General features: G+C 37.5%; 1 protein-coding gene across 1 annotated transcript; it reads left to right on the top strand.

The window, feature by feature from the left end:
- Positions 1-775: 775 nt before the first annotated feature.
- LOC310643617 (uncharacterized protein C4orf54) lies at positions 776-9,334 on the top strand (the record flags this gene model as incomplete). Its single annotated transcript, XM_083368094.1, has 2 exons — positions 776-5,820; positions 8,918-9,334. The coding sequence occupies one exon, from the start codon at positions 776-778 to the stop codon at positions 5,774-5,776; it is 5,001 nt and encodes a 1,666-aa protein (XP_083224220.1). The 3' UTR covers positions 5,777-5,820; positions 8,918-9,334.
- Between the last annotated feature and the right edge of the window lie 10,942 nt (positions 9,335-20,276).

A 20,276-nucleotide genomic window follows, 5' to 3' on the forward strand; every position in this document is an offset into this window, starting at 1 on the left:
TTGTTGGAAGAAGCATGTTGATATGGCGCTCCGCTCTTTTTTTTTCTCTCAAAAAAAGGAAAGGATGGGGAACCCTCTTTAAATACTTTTGCATACAATACAAATAATATTTCATAAATTGGGAAAAAGTGCTTTTTAAAGATTACCAGTAAAAATACAAGTCATTTGAAATTACTAATGTTTTATTAAGATAAAAATTCAGTCTTTTTCCCCATAGAAATATTATCTAGGTAATATTCTTAAAAATACTGTTCCAGTAGTAAAAGGTGCTTTCCATGTAAATCTCCTTCATTCTGTTCATCCCCAAAGCAATAATCTTTTAAAACTATTACATGGATTAATATCTCTCATACGCTTACATATTCCTTAACTAGAAGTATAAGAATTTCCATATGCTTTCTCTTCATTTTGGGATGTCTGGGAAAGTTGAGTGGCAGATGCTGTTAATGCTGCTACTTCTGTTACCAATGGCATTCAGACTGACAGCTCTTCATGCCAAACTAACAACTGTACTTCATAGCTCAGGAATAAGACACTGGCAGCAGCGGCAGTTACCAGCAAACCGCCCCCCCCATCTCCACAGAGACAACAGCAGCCACCCAGCTTACTACCCCCAGCACTATTGAGCAGCTCTCCAAGATCTACAGCTAAACTACAAGGAACAAAGTTAGGAATCCCTGGGAAACACGTGTGTATATGTGTTGTGTCTCTCGCTTGACTTTGGTCCTGGGTCCAAAGCTTGTTGCTCCCTTCAATCAGCTTGAAAGCATCCACCATGGAAGTGCTTACAGAACTGCCTGCTGAAGAGATAGTTACTGAAAAAGAGAATGATGGAAAAAGCAACAGCCAAATGATCACGTGTCATCCTCAAGAGCCATCAATTTCCTCAGCTGAGGAATCAAAATATGTGGAGATTTATGATTACCCTGGAGGGACAGGAGAGAGTCCCCAGACTCTAAAGCTGAACCTAGAACGGAATGGAAGTAAAGTGGCCTTTATCAGACCTAAAAATGGACCTTGTGAGATCAGTGAGATTAACAGATTGGCTAACAAAATCTTGGCAGACAAATCTGCGAATCAAGAATCTCTGGATTATACATCTAAAATGGAAGGCACTCTTTCCCCCATGGGGATGAAAGATGATGAGGTTGGGGAAAGGATCTCTGGCATCAGTTCAGAAGGGTCTGAGAACACTCTGTCCCCTAGTATCTCCAATGTTCAGCTTTACACACATGGCTGCCCAGAATCATCTTCATCATCTTGTCCTTCACCAATACAAAATACAAGGAATTTTCCAAAAATGGACGACTTAGAAAGAGGGGGGAAAACCTCTTCTTCATTTGGGTATGACAGCGATGAAGATGATGAAATAGACTGCAAAGAAATCTGTCTGAACAATGAGAGAGGAAGAGGCAGGCATGCTTCACAGCTATTGCGGTCCCAACCCAGCTATACCAGTGAAAACAACAATACTAATAATGATGAAGCACATTATATTACCACGCATGAAATCCAGCTTAGTGAAGTAGACCATGACATGGATTTTGACTATGGATTAGCTTCTCGATGGGACTTTGAGGACAACAATGTCATTTATTCCTTTGTGGATTATGCTTCCTTTGGGAGTGAAGAAACTCTTGCAGACACACAAACAGAAGAGGATAATAGCTGTTATCTCAACACAACCACCAGTGATCCTAATAATCAGACAGACAGTATTGATAATACCAGCAGTACAGAGATAGTCAGCATTAATTCTGAAAATGATACTCCAAGCACAGACAAATGCGCCAGCTCGGAAGAAAGTCAGTCCAAGAACCTCTGCAACATGAGTGAGAATTCTGCAGGCCAGATACTCCTATCAATCAAACCAACTTCCAGGGCTATAAATGAGCCTAGCAACCAGCATGAAAAGCAAAACATTATTTACGCTGCCAAGCATGAAGGCGACATGAGCCTCTGTGTCTCCACAGCTCATGAACGAAATTCAAGTTTCAAACAAGATGTGTTTCATGACTATGCAAAAAAATTTATTGCAGTTCCTGCACACTTGCAAACAAGGTGTGCAGCAATAAAAGCAAGAGAATTGGGTGGATATTCAAGTGGTGCCTCCAGTGTGGTCAGTGAGTTGGATGATGCAGATAAAGAAGTAAGAAGCCTGACAGCAAGGGCATTTCGGAGCTTAGCTTATCCCTACCTTGATACCCTGAACTTGAGTTCCAGTGAGTCTTCCACATCTCTTTCAGATCACAACCTAGGAATCAACCGATGGTCAACTTACTTGGATTTAAAGTGCAGCAGTCTTGGACAGAAAGCAGAGCAGAATCTTTTCAAAAGCAGCGCTGCATCTGCTGGATGGAAAAGAAACTCTGGGACTAAGACAGCCAGTGACCATTTCTACATTCACTCCAATAAGTCACAGACTAAAGCATTGGAATTTGTTGTCAGTAAACTTGATGGGGAAATAACGCACGTTGAAACACCACGTTGCTTTGAAAAACAGGTCCAGGCAGGCTCCCGAGTTGTTACTTTGCTGGAGACTTTGAATTTGAGCAGCAATATTAATGCGGGTGTCCCCAGACCTGGTAAACCTTCTGAAAATGCTGCTATTGGGTCAAGTTGCACAGATGAAGTTACAGAAACACTGCCAAAGGAGCAGGGCAATGAAATCTGCAAACAAACTGGAGTGGTTGCAGAAACCATGGAAGGAACGCAGAAGTCAAAATTTGCATCTAGCCTCCTCAAAAATGTTATTTCAAAGAAGATGCAACAGGAACATGAGTTCAAAATGGAAAGGGGAGAGATCACAGACACCACATACTCCGGTATGTCAAATTCCTCATCTTCTAAAGAGGTAGATAGCACTGCCAAGGAGAAGTTAAAGAATGGGGGGTTACAGAGACAAAATTCAAGATATTCAGAAGGCAGCTCTGATTGTACTATTGTAACAGCAGATGATTTGGGGGAATTTTTTGATAGCAAGTCACCAACCTCCAAGCCTTCTACTCCACGGGAGGCCAATATTAGCTTAAATCGAACCTTTTCAGAAACATTTTTAGAAGAGGCATGTAAAATAAAACAGAGTGCCTCTGAAACGCTCAAGGCAACTTTCCTCCGTAGCCAGAACAGTGCATTTAGAACATGGAAAGAAAAAGAAGCAGAGAAAAAAGAGGAAAAAGTTCCTGTGGGAAAACTGAAAACAGGATTTAAAGGTGATTGGAAAGCTGATATGGGAGAAATCACAGCTAATAAAGCAACTAAAATGTCTCGTCTTTTTGTTCCAAATATTCAACAAACAGCCAAAGATAATACTAACTTGCACGTGACAAAATACTCCACAGCGACAACTGCAGCAGCTCAGACTGCTATTGCCACCACAGTGATAAAGCCCAAACCTCCAGAGATCAAGATAAGCTTGGGAAGTGTGGAGCAGAACAAAGATAATCTTTTCAATATTACTAAACTTCTCAGCCCCAAGATAGCTGGAAATGCCCCCAATTTTTTCAAGACAGCTGTTGATACCAGATGTCAACTGCAAAAGCAAATAAAAGGGGAGATTATGGACAAACTGCCTCAATTTCAGGTACGCGATGTAAGAGAAAATAAATGTAAAGTCCAAGGGCCTATACACCAGGTGAGAGATGTCAGGAAATTAATCAAAAGTAGTTATAGTCTTGAGTCAGGGGATAACCACAGTGACAGAGGTAGTGTTAACTCTGACCAGGGAACGTTTGACCAGAAACCCAAACAGCTGATGTCAACAGGCATTCCCAGGTCTCTGTCTCCCATGGTGATAACTTGTCAGGCAGTAAGTAACATTAAAGAGGACAAGAAGCCTAACAGATCTCAAGAGCTGGGAGCCAAAGTAAGTAATGGAGGCAAGATGCTGCCTTCCAACCAAGAAGGAACTATCCTGGTACACAGGACCTCAGGAAGGCTACCAGTAGCCACCATTGCTCCCAACAAGAGTGACCCTCACCAGCCTGCTGTATTGAAGATAGTCTCCAAAACATCTGTGCCCTGGAGACAGCAGTCACATCCACCACCACAGCAGTCAATGACAACTGAGAAAAGCAATAAAGTGGGACCATTGGTGGTGGATGGAGAAGAACTTCCCAAAGAAGAGGTGACCAAGGCATCTGTCTCAGCAAACCACAAGGCCCTGCAAAAACTAACAGCAGCAGTCCGGAGCATGGAGGAGCTGTACAGTTTCAATAAAAATGAGTGGAAACGAAAGAGTGACCCATTACCCATAACTGACAGCCATGTCTTGTCCCTCATTGCCAGAGAAGAGCAAACCATAGGAGCCATAAACGCCGCCAGGGAAGAATCGATGACGGTTGCCAAGACTGAGGACCAGGAGGCAACTCAGACGGTGAGAGTAACAACTTCTCCCAGCCGATCGGCGTCAGAACGCCAACCCCGTGGCAGATTCACCAACCTGACCAAGAACACAGAGAAAGTCTCAGCCAAGACAGCGGCCTTTGAGAATCTGACCCGAGAGCGGGCACGCGGTTCAGGCCTCCAAGGAGAATCTGCCTCGAGAAACAGCGGGTCTGCTGAGAAGGAAAGAGTCCCTGTGGTCCCCAGGACCACCTTAACATTTAATGCCCAAGGCCAGAAGTCCAAGCAACAACCACCGGTGCTCTCGTCTCCTTCCCCACCTCGAGGCCTCAAAGGCCAGGCCAGGCCTCGCGCCATCAAGTTATTTGGCAACCGGCAGGGGAGCCTGGTGGAGCCCGACAAGAGCCGCAAGCCCACCTTTCCCGACTGCGGGAACTACTTGGCTATCTCGCTCAAGGAGTCGTCCGCTGAGCAACCGGGACCGGTGGCCTTAGGCACAGGAGAAGGAGAAGGAGGCAGCAGCCGCGCAGGCCCCGTCGCCACTGCTTCGCCCGCTGCCACCCAGCCTCTCAACCTGGGCCGGTCCGTGGCAGGCTCCAACCCCAACCAGGCGCCTCAGCAGCAGCAGCAGCTCACCGCAGCCACCACTCAGCCTCTGGCACAGCAGCAGCCGCCCTTGCCGCCGCCGCCGCCGCCGCCGCCTCAGCAGCAACTTCAGGCGGCGGCGGCTCCACCGCTGGAAATGTCTCCGGCGCACATCTTCCCTCAGGCTCTGTCTCTCGCAGCGGCGGCGGCCGCCCTGACAGGGGCGGCTCAGCCGGCGACGCCTCTGCTTTGCTTCTCGCCGCCCACGTCAGCCGAGCCCGCCGCTTTCCCGCCTCAGACGCAGCGCAAGGTGCTGCTGGACCTCAGCACGGGGCAGTGCTACTTCGTGGATACCCCGCTGCAGCCGCAGCCCCAGAAGCGGCGCCTCTTTGACCCCGAAACAGGGCAGTACGTGGAAGTACCGTTGCCGGCGCCGCCGCCGCCACAGCCGCCGGCCCTGGCCCCCGTGACCATTCCCGTGTCGTCCCTGGCGCTGGGAGCGGCCGCTGGCACCTACGGCGCTCCGGCCGCAGCCTACATGTTCTACCCGGGCTTCCTGCCGGCCGTCCTGTCCGCCACCGCACTGCAAGGCCAGCTTGCCCAGCAACCCAGCGGTGATCTGGGCTCTGCGGCCGCCTCGTCCAGGAGCGCCGCCAGCCCCGCCGCCGAAAGCCCGTATTACATGCCCACGGGCACCCAGCAGCAGCAGCCACCGTGCCCACAGGCGGCTTCTAGCGACGGGAAAGCGCCGCTCATCAGCATCACCTCGCAACCGTTGGGTCCCCGGATCATCGCGCCCCCGTCCTTCGACGGCACCACCATGCGCTTCGTCGTGGAGCATCGGTGATGGGGCGCCGGCCAGGAGGGCTGCTGCTGCTGGTGGTACGACGGGTGAGTCGCCCTGCTGGTATAGCTAATTATCGCTACAAAATGGTGGCGTTTCTGCGACAGCTTGCCTAAGCGGAGGGGCATCTGGGTGAGGGAGAGTGGGAAGAAGGCTTGCAAAACACACTAAGGTTTGCAACGAGCCAGCTATGTCCAGAGAGGAATCTTTTGCCATTTACACCCATTTGCCATTGATTGGTAGCACAACCATTCCTAGAAATAGAAAAGAAAAAGTACCGGGCTATATTTACATTCTTCTTGCTGAACAGATTTTTGTGGTAATGAAAAAGCTGGAATAGTAGCGGGAGGGTTGTAGGTGAAAGATGATGGAATTAAGGCCACCAGGAATAGCAGCAGCCCCTAATCTATTCTGTAAAGAGGAAGGGTCCAGCCACTGTTTCTTGAGGAGCAAAAATATTGGAGAACAATGGGAAATGGAGAGTAACTTAGAAGGGTAAGTAAATTCTTCCCTAGTCTCCTCCGGAATACTGTCTTGCAGACAAAGGAATGCTTCCAGAGGAATAACTTCTAAAGGCATTTATGCAGTGGGTTTTTTCTCTTTCCTTCCTTATGACCTTATGGGGGGGACAGAAAAAAGTGAGAACGGGAACTATGCAATCGTTGTATATATGCACATTATCTTGGTTTTTGGAAATGGGGCAAAGGAAATACATATAACGTTAGATCTCGAAGTACTTGCAGCTTGCTTACTGTAGTAATCAAGAAATATTGGCCATTTTGTTTACATAGCAAGAAGTGATAAAACATGGCTAAATTACAAATGAAAGACAATTTCCTTCCTTCCTTCCTTCCTTCCTTCCTTCCTTCCTTCCTTCCTTCCTTCCTTCCTTCCTTCCTTCCTTCCTGTTGGTTTTGACTCTTGGAGACTGCCTGGTCAAATCCCTGTAGTTTTCTTGGCAAGGTTTCTGCCACTGTCTTCTTCCTAGGACTAAGAGAGAATGGCCCAACGTCACCCAGCTGGCTTTGTACCTAAGGCAGAACTAGAAGTGATAGTCTCCCAGTTTCTAGTCTGATGCCTTAACAAAAACCTTGTTGACAGCATCCCTGTTTATGGACACATTCTTTCTGGAACATACAGTATCACTTGTCAATAAAAGACATTAAACTTAACATCAGTATGAATATTCATTAATAGGCTTGCAGTCAGGGCAAAAACAGAAGCAGTGGGAAGGAGGAACATATGCACTCATACACGATGGTGTTCATACAATTTATACATTTTCTTTCTACTCAGAATATATTAAATACAGCTGTGACATGTTTGAAGCAGGTTTGTATGCAATCAAAGAACTGGGAAGTGACATTTGGAGCACCGAGTTTCACTCTGTGCTCGCTGCAAAAATTAAAACCAAACCATCCCTGATTGTTCAAAAGTAATCTCTGCTTTTAGAAGTCAATTATTGTTAGGTTTTATTTCTTAGTACTTTATAACCATTCTGACCTTATTTTCACCAAGAGAACCAAAAGAGGGAGTAAATGAACAAATATTTTCAAGTTTCTGATAAGAGAAAGACACTAGACAACAGAAGAATTTTTGGAAAAAGAGATGAACCCAATCAGTGTTCTTTTTCTGAGAGCAATTTACAGGAGACACAAGATGTATGTGAGAAAGACAGAGTATGTGAATTCTTTGACATATCACAGAAGTAGTGAGAGTGCAGTTCACCACCTGCTTCAAACTATACATGCCACTGAGCTTGTTTCGACACTGATACATTAAACCATTCATTTTAATATTGGAGTTCCAAGCTTTTTTCTAGTAAGGCTTTAACAGTCATTTGACAGGAACTGCATAGGTAAAGTTTTATTCCCATTATGTACCGCAGATAAGAAGCTGAGCTCAACTTGTGGGTTTCTTTGTTAGAATATAATCTGTATTACACTGAATAGAATGCAGTAATATAAAATATATCTCTAATATAAAATATCCTATCTACAACAAATTAGTTTTAGTAATATTAGTAAATACTGGTAGTTATGTCAAGCTATTTTTTGCATCAAATCATTTTTAAATGCTTTTAATTATTTATTAGGTTATCTTGTTCTGCAATAACAAGAATTTTCAGCAGAAGAGTTAACTTTTCCTCTTTTAGGACAGGACCATGATCTGGAATGCAGTCCGCTGTGCCTGCCAAATTCTGTATTAAAACATGCTATTGAAATAATGTCAACTCTGGCTGTCACTTGAGGGAAAAGATTAGACATGGAGTAGCAGTATACTAAATCCCTAGCAACGGATTTCCTTGAACTGTATTATGCTTTTCTTTTCTGAGATACACTTGCAAATCAGTACAAAAACCCTCAGTCTTTCTTTCTTAGGAAAAAATTTTTGAGGACCTTATGGAATAAAGCTTTCTTTTAAATGAGAGGCACACAGTACAAGTAGCTCTTGACCTACAACCATTCATTTAGTAACTGTTTGCTACCTCTGTGCTACTTCAGGACATATAATCCAGTACAAGGCTCTTTCATTATTTTTGGAGCACTTCGGGGGTGTGTGTGGGAAATACAAGGAAAAGTGTCTTGTTCGTTTTAAATTGCATTCAGAATCCTTAGCCAAATTAAACAACTATCAACTCTCATTTCTCAGCTACCTGAAGCTACTTTTCTTAAAGTATTGGAGCATGCAAAATACTGCCACAGTTTACCCATGTGCATGTTATGTGTACTTGATCAGCAAGTCTTACAAATAGAGGCAGAAATTAGAAGTAATGGTGTTAGTTTTGCTTTAAGATTTAAGATTTGAGTAGCACTTTCGTGTAGCCATTTAACAGAAATATTAAAATAAAGTTTTAAAATTATATGATGATAGAGTTTAACAAAAACTATTAGGTCAGGTATATAAATTATGTACCAAGGATCTGCTTAAATTTTATATAGAAATTTTCTTTTCTAAAATAGCAACTGACAACTTTAGCATAATATGAAACGGTCTAAGGGTCATGAAGATAAATTGAAGGTGAGGAAATTACTTAAAGTTATACATTTAAAGTTCAAGAAATATCATAGAACATCTTGCATTGATATAACCATTTTGTTAAATCAAACATTTAATGTATGTGTTTATGCTTTATTCCTACAGGCACAAAGAACAAGAATTTCACTCAATTTGAAATGTACTTGGTAATTCTAAATTTTCATTTAAATAGCTGTCCTCTGATGTATTTCTCATGGATTGCTTTGTCCAAAACATGTGTTACATTGTTTTCATGTTTGGATAACCTGTTCCCCCCTCATTTTTAACTATGTAGAAATTTAATTATTCAAATATAAATGATTGAATTGTGGTATTTTCTGTAAGTTTTTAAATGTAGAAACTAGTAATCAGTGTACTGTGCAACACACAGCTAACTGCAGGTTACCTACAAATCCATATATAAAAGCAGGAGTCTTTATTGGTTTCAAACAAAAAACAATTTTGAATGAAGAAATAAGATGCTGATATAGCTTTGCAGATACCTATTTGCAGGTTTTTTTAAAAAAAAAAAGCTTGGAAAGCTTGAATTATTACTCCAATCTATTTCTCTGTTTTAAAAAAAGTGGCTGTAGGATTGTTTTTATACATGACTATATGTATGTGTAGTTTATTCTTAAAATTATTTTAATACATTTTGATATCTCTCTATTATCTTGGAAGAAAACATAAATGTAAAAGTAAAAGAAGTAAAAATTTCTTTTTCCTTAGTTTTGCTAAAATATTCAAATATATTCAGAATTTGCCAATAATATCCAATTACAGTAGATTTAAGTAATTCCCATTGAAGCTAGTTTTAATTTATGGCTAATCTTCAATAGCAGCTGAATTAGGATCTCATTCATTACGTAATAGGTTTGCAGTCAACTAATTTGAGTTTAGTTTAAACCTCAGGTTGGTTGAATCCAATCAGCTATGGATCCATAGCTATCAAGGCAAACATCAGCCCTACAATAGTATCTGATAGTCCTCAAAAAAAAGTTTTAAAAAATGCCCAAATCCTACAGGTTCTCCAGAGTTCCATGAAACTTCAGCAGTATCATATGAGGGACTGCAAGATTTTTCTGGCAAAAAAAGAATGTGCTAAATTTTAGAAATCTTCAGATCTTGCAATATTTAAGGCAATTTGAGGACGGGGAATCCCACTGCACAAAACTGTGATGAGGGTATTTTAGGAATAAAAAAAGTTTAGTGAATCCTGAGTTAAATGTATTGAAGACCCACTGAAAACTAGGCTTTCTTTAAATTCCTTCGAATAAGAAGTCTAATTCTGTGGATGTTTACTTGGATTTAAATCGTGTTATTTTACGGGGCTAATTGCTAAAGGCATGCATATGATTCAGTTCTTATTATTCATAGATTTTGTTGAAATAGAGTTACAAAGTATATATTTTATTTAATGGCTTCCCCTTAAATCGATACTGAAAATAGCTGAAAATATAGTTCCTTATTCTGTTTAAATGCTGCTTTATATTATTTTCAGAGGAGTCCTTGAGCTGCATTTTTTGTTTAAATATCAGAAATCTAGAAAAGTGATACAATTTAATTTAAAGTTACTACACTTTCTTGGTGCCTTCAATAGTTGTGGAGCAAGCAGTCATTCAACTAGTGAAGCTTTTTTTTTAACTACTTCATTTCCATATGGAATAAATTGTGCTTATGTGATAACTGTCATGCAGCTCCCCCAAAAAGTGTTAACCCTTTTGTGTATGTGTCTTGTATATCGTTATTATTTCAAAGAAGGAAGACACATTTTTTTCTTCTTTATATGGGAGGAATTAATTTTAGGATAGGAGGGTTTGTTTGTTTTTTTACAAATATATGAATTTCAAAAGGTTATTTTAGAAAGTACTTTGAAATTTTAACCTAGCTATTTCCAGTTAGTATGCTAAACCACTAATGAATATTTGGCATCAAGTTGTAATTTAAAACAGTGGCCCCCAACCTTTTGAGCACCAGGGACTGGTTCCATGGAGAGAAGTTTCTCCGCAGACTCTCCGCAGACTGGGGGAGCATGGTTTCACGTGCTGCCCGCGTCCCATGGATGGGGTTTCACTTGTTTGTGTGGCCCAGTTGCTGGCATGCCATGGACCAGTCTCGGCCCAGGGAATCCCTGATTTAAAGTATACCCCTTGAAATACTAAAGGGAAAAGAATGAACAGTTTAATGAGCTTTTAAAATAGAGAATTTTCATAGATTTATTTGGCACAGGTATGGCAATCTCAGCTACAATTAGGAAAGAGCTATGCAGGAAATCCTGAGCAAACTCAGAATGATGTTTAAATGCAAAAGGTACAAATCCCAAAATATATCTGGTACAATATGAAACATGGGGTGTACAACTCAAAGGACCAGAACCACATATAACCCCCTAAATCTTGGGTGTGGTCCCCAGAAGGCTCTGAAAACACAGTGTTGTATCTTAAGTTCTACATCTGATTACAGTTGTAAAGTATTTTTAGATGCCATAGGTGAAGTAGGAATTTTTAATTTCACAAATCATATAGAAAATACATTAGTTGCATGAATTTTAAGAGATCCTTGGCCAAGCAGTGATAATTCACTTTCAGTATTCTGTTTCTGGTTAGGCATGTTACAAACTCTGCTGCTACCCACAACCATACCAGTGGGGGTTGTGTGGCACGTGATCGATGCAGTATACAGATTCCAATTAGTTTACAGTTTCCAGTGGCTGGCAGTTCATCAGTATAGTGACACAGATTAGTAGATCAGATTCTTAAACTAAATAGTCAATAGCTAAACTTAAGTGTAGAGCCAGAATAAATAAGCCATGGTATCCTAAGAACAAGTCTTATTTTTTTCCCTGCCATATTGTTTTACTGAAAGTTCTTTGTGGTTTTGGGCCAGAATTCAGCACAGTGGGGCTTAATCACATATCGTAATACTCTTGATTTTAGCCCTGTTTTAAAACACTGAGCTTAACATTTTGAAAATGCAATGCTAGATGGACCATCCTACTTTTTAAAACATATTTCCACTAAAGCTCTTACACACAAAAAAAACCACTCAAGTCATTCCCATAGTTCTGAATCATTTGAATTCCTTCACCCATATTGTGACTTAAATATTCTCCGTGCTGATTTAAGCTCAGTTTGCTCAAATAAGTAATGGTAAATGAAAGACCAGTTATGTTCCTACTGCATAAAAAATTTAACATGCAATGTAAAAATTGGATTCATGCACAGGAAGTTCCTTGTAGTTATTGTCATTCTAATGTGTATACTATGAGAATGGCTTAAATATGCTTTTGGTTGAATGTGTGAAAAAGCTCTAAGCATCTACAGGCTCATTAAATATGATGCTTATTCAGATCTCCTTAGAGGTGATTTAACATGGGCTATTTCCATTTTATAGTAGCTTTAGATAAAAAAAACCAATTATCAAGTTCTGAAGAATGAAATAATGTAATGTGAAAATAAGACAATTGTTGTGGGATTCATATGTTTATTTTTCTGCTTTGTATTTTGTTTTGTTTTCAAATTAATAGCTTTTTAAAGAAAAATGAATATACAATATTGTTTTCATAGTACTGCCCAGCTGTTCTGTTTTTGTTTCTCCTGAAATGAGTGTGCTGCATAAAAGATTTATATAACAACTCCATGTACTATTTTCAGACTGCCAGACAGTATGGCCACAAAATTATCTCAGCTATAGCCACATAGAAACACAAGTAATAATAACATGATATTTTTCATCTTGGTGCTCACAATAAAGTTTCAGTCTATAGTTTACAAGATGCAGCTTTTCATCCATGTGTATATCTTAACACAAACAATTTAATACACAGTGAATGGTTAGTTTGAGTTTCAATTGTATTGTCAGATGCTCAGGGTTATAGTTTTACTCTGAAAATCAGAGTGAAATTACATTTTATTTGAAAAGAGGGCCATCACCAAGAATAGCAATTTGTGTCAAGTTCTCACTTCTCTTTCTTCATAATTTGTCATTCACATTTACCTCATGTTTCACATGGTGCATTTTTTTCATCTTTCATTGTTTGGCAGGCAGCATTGTAGAATCAGTATCATAACATGACTCAATAATCAAATAAGTGCTTTTTATAACATGAATTTTTGTCTATTAAAATGATGAACAAGTATACTATTTTTAAGTTTTGAAGAGATATCTACAAAAATCTTTTCTCAGGGCAAAACTCTTCAGAACAGTGCCAAAGAAGAAAGTGCTCCAGCATTTCAAGAAAATTTCAGTTTATGTCACCTAATATGCAAATGAGTTCCTTATTCATCAATTATAAAATTAATAGTTATTTGCATCACTTAATTATTATTAAAAACAAGTATTTTCATGATTTCAGGAAGAATTAATTCTATAAACTTCCACTAATTTAATAATTTTATTAAAGCATACCATTGCGATAGTAAAAACTAACATAAACTGAAAAATTAAAAATTAAAAAGAAAGAGCAGAAGGTGGTAAAAAGAAAGAAAAAGGAAGAAATAGAAATAGGAAAAAAATGAGTATAGGAAAGAAAAAGAAATATATAAGGAAGTTGCTTCCCGCCTTTATAACAACTAGTATAAACAATTTAATAACTTATTACCTTCTTTGAAAATACAACAAATTATTTCTTCTTCCCAATTCCCATTGCTTTTCTATAGATAAATTGTTAAAGCTTTATCGTTACAGTCTTGACGTCAGCAAAAGTCCATTAAGGGTTACCGGAGATAATAACATATCTGTTTTAATTTGATCAAGACTGATCAAATAAACCAATGTTATATTCCTTTTACTTCTAATATTCTTAATCTATAATCTCTTCAAATAATGTACTGGAACTTGACTTCTTGTTAGTTTTTTTCTTTGTTCCTTCTCACAAAATTCTTCAAAACATTAGCAAGCCTGTTTTGATACAGAAAATTATTCTGGTCACTCTCTTGGTTTGTTGCTAGTATGTCTCTTTTAGTTATTAGGACATCAGCTGGTTTCTTTTGTATGCCCAATGTAATCTTTTTGATGTCATTCTTGTAGCCTACCATTTTTAAGTGCACTTTCATCTCAGTCTTCACCTTATTAACTAGAACTTGTTCCTCTTGTATAGTATCTTTTCAATAGTCTTATTTCAAATTTAGCCCAGTTGTAACTTTCTAAAATTATAGTTTTAAACATCCTTTTGATGTTTATTTTTAAAAATTCTTTTAAGTTTTTAAACTTCTAATTAAAACTTATTTCACTAAGGATTGACAGAAACTTATCTGTTGCAGTAAAACGTGTCAATCCAAAGGTTTCTAATAGCTGAATAGCAGTTAAGAAGCAATTTCCAACAATGTTTTAAAGGCACCACCCTGGTTTGAATAAGAGGGCTATTCCCTTGTCTCCCAAAGCTCTAAACCCGTAGAAGATCATTATCTTGCAGGCTCCTTGTAATGAACAGCTGTCTGGAGTATTTGTGGGCAATCTCAAGCCCTTTCCTGATCTGGAAAGGTTTCATTCCACTACAGTCATCAGCTCCACTTTTTGCAGAAACATCTGCAGTTCACCATTTCTTCCCTGGAATGTGGCCTTATGTTAAAACCATCATAGCAAAACAATGTATCTGATAATAGAATAAGCTTTAAATTAAAAATGCTTTTTTTTAGAGCTTTGAGACGGCTTTCATCTGACAAGAGACATATTTTTAGTGTCAGATTTTTCATTTACAAATTCCCACCCTTTTCACTGAAGGATAGTTCCAATTTTTCTGCTAAAGGAAACTTCATTCTCACATTATTTATTTATATACAGCTTTAAAAATCTGGGAAAAGATTAATCTGACTTCTGGCTGACCTGCTGTAAATAAGATATTCCTAAAGTGCAGAATGTAATTTCATATACTATAGGATAAATTAAATTAATAATTCAGATGTATTAAATATATTTTGTATCCAAGCTGTAGAGTTGGATGGAAAGAACTGTCACTAAAGCAATTCTGCAAATATTTATATTTACTTGTTGCTATTATATGTAGACTTTGTAGCAATTTGTAGATATCTTCTTGTTCAACCTAGGTAACAATACAACCAAATTTTAAAATCTTATTTTTCTTAAACAATGTCTTGGCATCAACATAAAAAAAACATTTTCATAAAGAGATATTTTGGATTTGAACATATAAACAAATCAAATTAGGTTACAGTTCTGTCTATAACTATCTGTAGGATTAAGAAACTGACTTTTTATATTACATGTATTTCACATTGTTATTACAGAGACACAAAATCTCAGTCATAATATTTAGGCATCAATTAAGTGTTAGGATCTTTGTCAGCATACAGTCTAAAAAACAAGTTCTATCAATTTCACTGGATTCTGTATGGTCAGGTAGTCCCCAACTTACGACCACAACTAAGCTAATCAAGATAGTTAATGAGATTTGTTCCATTTTATGATGTTTCTTGCCACATTTGTTAAGTGAATCACTGGAGTTGTTAAATTAGTAATACAATTGTTAAGTAAATCTGACTTCCCCATTGACTTTGCTTTTCGAAGGTTGCAAAATGTGGTCACATGACCCCAGGACATTGCAGCCATCATAAATGCATGTCTGTTGCCAAGCATACAAATTTTTATCATGTGACTGGAAATGCTGCAACAGTCATGTGAAAAATGGTCATAAGTTATTTTTTAGTGCCATTGTAACTTTGAATAGTCAATAAATGTATAGTTGTAAGCTGAGGACTACCTATATTGTTGTTTCAGACCTGAAATGTTTTGTTGAATATTTCTACCTGAGATTGACTTTTACAGGATTACTTATGCAAGTATTAAATTCTCCTTTGATAGTTACTTCAGAAAGCTGTGTTTTTGTCTAGACTGAAAAATGCCTTTGCTGTATGATTTGGTTGCCCAAGGTATAACTCCTTTTTCCATTGCAATGGCACCAAAATTTTGGCTGCCCAAGAGGTGAATTAGCAATTGGAACTTAGTAATTCTAAAATACTTTTTCAAACTGAATGAGGATGGTTGTGTGGTTTTCCTCCTATTTCTGGATAAAAAGAGGATCAGGGTAAAGGAATTTAAGAATGGCAAGATAAAGAAAGAACAATGATCGTGAAAGAGATGGTTGGTTGAATGTCTGAAATGAATGCAGTTGAATAAAATGTGAAGGGCAGAATGCATTTGAAGATTGCTTTAATAAAATATTGCTACTTGTGAAATGCTTAAGGAAAACTAACTGGAAGAAAATGACTATGCTGCTTTCAACATAGATGACCCTATAGCAAGTTCTTGGCTGAAATCTGAAGTGATCCTCTTACAGACAGCTGTGAGCTTGAAATTGAAAGACAGCAAACCTAGCTAAGACAATCTGGGAATTGCACTACATGTGTATTGCACATAGCAAAGATATAATTGTATGAGGATCGCAAGAATATATAATAAACTGTTTAAGTCCTTTAAGAAGCAAACTTTTTAAGCAAATAAGCAAGGATTTGTATATTTTTTTGAATGTTATAACAAATAAAATGTATTTTTCATTAAACAATATTATAAACAATCTCTCAGTATTCTGCCTGGATTATTTAAAAAATATTGTATTAGAAATCTATTAATCTATAATGCAGGGGAAAATTATAAATACAGTATTGTTATGTAAAATAAAAAATAGACTCATATAAAAATAAATTAAGATTCACCATCTTTTCACCAGGGGGAACTAAAAAGACACTAACATTATTCTCCATTTCTTAAAATACTGACTACGTGTTAATACAATGCCATTCTCTAAGTTTTACATCGCCATGCCTTTAATGAAGGCGGAATAGATATAGAAACCACAAAAGTGAGAAATGAGAGCCAAGGAAGGAATTGTGTAATTATGAATTATAATTTACTCTGTTTTCTGAAAAGAACACACAGTTGTTCCATGCTTGTGCTGTCCTTCAAAGGATAGCTACACTGGCCTGATGAACTTGGGAGAACCCTTGAACCTCCAAAGGCCTGAAGGTCTTCTACAGGTCCTTAAAAGATATATGTTGCAATAATGCAGAAGGTGAAGTGGGTTATGGATAGGCAAAGATTTGCAAAGGCTGTCTGTTGAGCACAAAACTACCTGCAAAGATTAAACAAATTTAGAACAGGCTTTTTTTTGAGCATCTTGGAAGTACTTTGAGCTCAAGAAAGATGATCAAATGTAACTCTTCCAATATGGAAATGCTTCACAACCAATTTTGCATTTAAAAGAAATATTTTTCATATTAAATGGGCATTTCACACTCAAAACTAGAGGTGTCAAATGTAGTTTCAACATCACTAGAAGTGAATTAGTAAAGGCAGCTCTCGCCTCTGATTTCCACATCGTCCTCTCCTAGTGTACTTACTGAAAAACAAACACACCACAAAACAAAACCTGCACAAAATAATGAGAAACAAAAGGGTAACGTTTTTCCTATTTATTGTATAGGAGAATAGAATACCTTGAAACAGATATCAAAAAGCATAAAATCATCAACCTATTGAACTGACCTTTAGGCATAATTAATGCCAATGCCCAAATTTGACAGCTCCATGCTGGCCAGCCTTAGCATTAAGCCATTCATTGAGAATGATTTTGTTCATTTATTTCACTGCTTTATATTCAAGGAAATCCAGTAAAGCACAATATGAAATAAAAATCAACATCAGTTTGATGCCTCTAAAAGCACAATAATTAAATGATCAATCAAAAGATAATATGTTGCTTAAACAACCAATAAAAAGTTTATACATAATACTATTGCTCTATCTTCTATGGACCTCATCATCATAAGAACTCTATAATATTATGCTATATTAGTGAACTTTGTCACTGTATGGAGATCAAACCCCTCTCACTGATCAAAGTTCAGTGCTATTTTAAAAAAAAATAATCTGAAATCTTGTGGTCAACATATATAGAAAATATAAATAATGTAAATTAAATCACACTTACTAAATAAGGGCTTCAGTATTTGGTGTGGATCACATATATATTTATTATTATTTCATAGTAGCAATAAAAACAATTTAGTCACTTCTTGGCCAGTGGAGTGTTTGATAATTAAGTGGGAACAAATTATCTAAGTTTGCTAAGAATACATACTAAGTTTTCCTAATACATAGTTAGGAACTTGTGAGAAATTTGTTTTCAAAAAGATAAGTTGTAAGATGAATCTTACAACTTTAACTAAATCCACCAGATGTATATATAAACAGAGTGTAGATCTGCTTCTATTAGTACAATATTCTTTACTTATTGTTTATCAAACAGGTAAACACAGCATCTGCAGAGAAGAGGCTATATACAGTACACTTAAGAATGTTTTTATAGAATCTTTCCAGTAACTACAACACTGATCATAAGGTTTTAATGGCTAAAATGGAACAGACCTTGTAGGAAGAAAAGGTCAGATACTCTGGTAAGATATGCCAACAGGCAAGCAAGAACACTCAGCAGAACAGAAATGCTTAATAGTGGTTATGATTATGCCTTATTAACTATGCTGCTACATTTGTGGAAGGCCACTTCCCATGCCCTCAGCATCAACTTACACTGACCTTCTCACAGAACGGGGATTTAAGGTACAGTAGGAGGAAGCAACATACGATCTACAACCTGTCCATAGCACTGAAACATTGTTTTCTGAGCACCTGAACTCTGAGATCAAAATCTTGCAGTTTCCAACTGAAACTGGCATAGTTCTTTGTATAGGTGTGAAACAGACGAAAATTACTCTTAGTTTAAGACTCTTATTATGTGGTAAAGTCTACAATATTAAAAATTCTACCCTTTCTACCCTCTTAAAAATCTACAGTAAACCTAGTGATTTACATGATGCTGTCTACTCATTGCAGTCTTGTCAAAATCTCTCCTTTGCTACCTATGAAAGTTTGATTGCACCTGTTATAATGGGCAATTTAGTGTTTACAGGCTGGATTTGCTCAGCATGCTAATTTAGACTAAAAAAGGGTGACATTTTTAGGTCTACATGTTATAAGAAACTCAGCAGTAACTTAATATGTTGTATGAGCTGGACCTTCATATGAAGCCATAATATGATTTAATTTAGTTTTTTTTTTGTTAATCTAGATCTAGAACATAGCTTGTTGTATGAACTCAGTTACCAAACTCCAAAACCATTCAAGATTTTGGCAGAAAAACAGTAACAGTGCTGGATCACAGATCTTTTTAGTTAGAAATCAAACCAAAATAGTAAAACAGAAAATCTGCACTAAGACAATATATATATACTGAACAGTCTCAGATGAGAGGAAACTGCATTGTTAGTGGGATTAAGTCATCTTTGAAACTTCCTGAATGCACTCCTCAGTTCAGAGATTTTATTTACTCATTTCATTATCAGTTTTGAAATGAGAATTTGAGGGCAATTCCACATGTTACTTTTATTAGCAAATGGGTGGGGGAAGGAAGCCACAACAATTTTTCCATTACATAGATGGATTAATTTAAAACCAATTATATTTTTTACTTCTCAAACCACGGAAGGGACATTTTCCAGTCAAGTCAGAAAATTACAAATTTTTACATCATACAGTGATATAGGCATCAATTTCCAACCTAGCATATGGAAAAGAAAGCCATAATAAATTGAGAAAGAGGGGGAAAATCTGTTCTTGATCTCTGATCTGGTTTCTGTTCCAGTTTTGTGATGAATGAACATCACGTTGATACTTGCAGCATATAAAATCTTGACAAAGCACCATCTTGGACTCTGTTTGTTTACATGGGAGTCAGGTTTTGAAAGAGGGAGGAAAATTAATGTTCTCAACTCTACTGTCTTCCTGCCCTCTTTTCAAATAGATCTAACGTATGCATGTAAAAGTAAAAATAAAGATAAATTATGAACACATGAGTTAACTTAAATCTTAGGCTTCAATCTTAAATTCACTTGCTGAGCAAGATTAGCTTAATGCTTCTGAAAAATTATACACAATAATTATTGTTTAACGGGTAAATACTATCTAAAACCCATTCTAGTTAAAAAAAAACATCTGCTGAATTCATCAAGGTGAATGACTTTCCTAGAAACATATCTACACATTGTATTAAGACTTGCAAAAAGAACCCGTCTTGGTTGGATTGTGCTAATAATTCTTTTAAGCATATATATATATATATATATATATATATATATATATATATATATATATATATATATATATATATATATATATATATATATATATATAATGGTTCCATTAAAGTTATGACGAGAAGAGCAACCTAAATATATTTTAAATAGCATTTGTTTTATTGAGTAATTTACAAGAATTCCCATAATGAACATGGATTTTGTATGGTTTAAGAAACAATATGTATTTGCTGTGTTTTGACTTGTAACACCAAATGATATTAATCCTTAAAGAAAATAAATATGAGAAAAGGAAGCTTCTGACTGGAATTATTGCAGCTTTTTCTTTTGTGTTTCAAACTTCAGTTTTTTTCTCATTGTAAAAATCTGTTAACATTTTC

The sequence above is a fragment of the Vipera ursinii genome, assembly GCF_947247035.1.
Source record: "Vipera ursinii genome assembly, chromosome: 7".
NCBI classification, from domain to species: Eukaryota; Metazoa; Chordata; class Lepidosauria; order Squamata; family Viperidae; genus Vipera; species Vipera ursinii.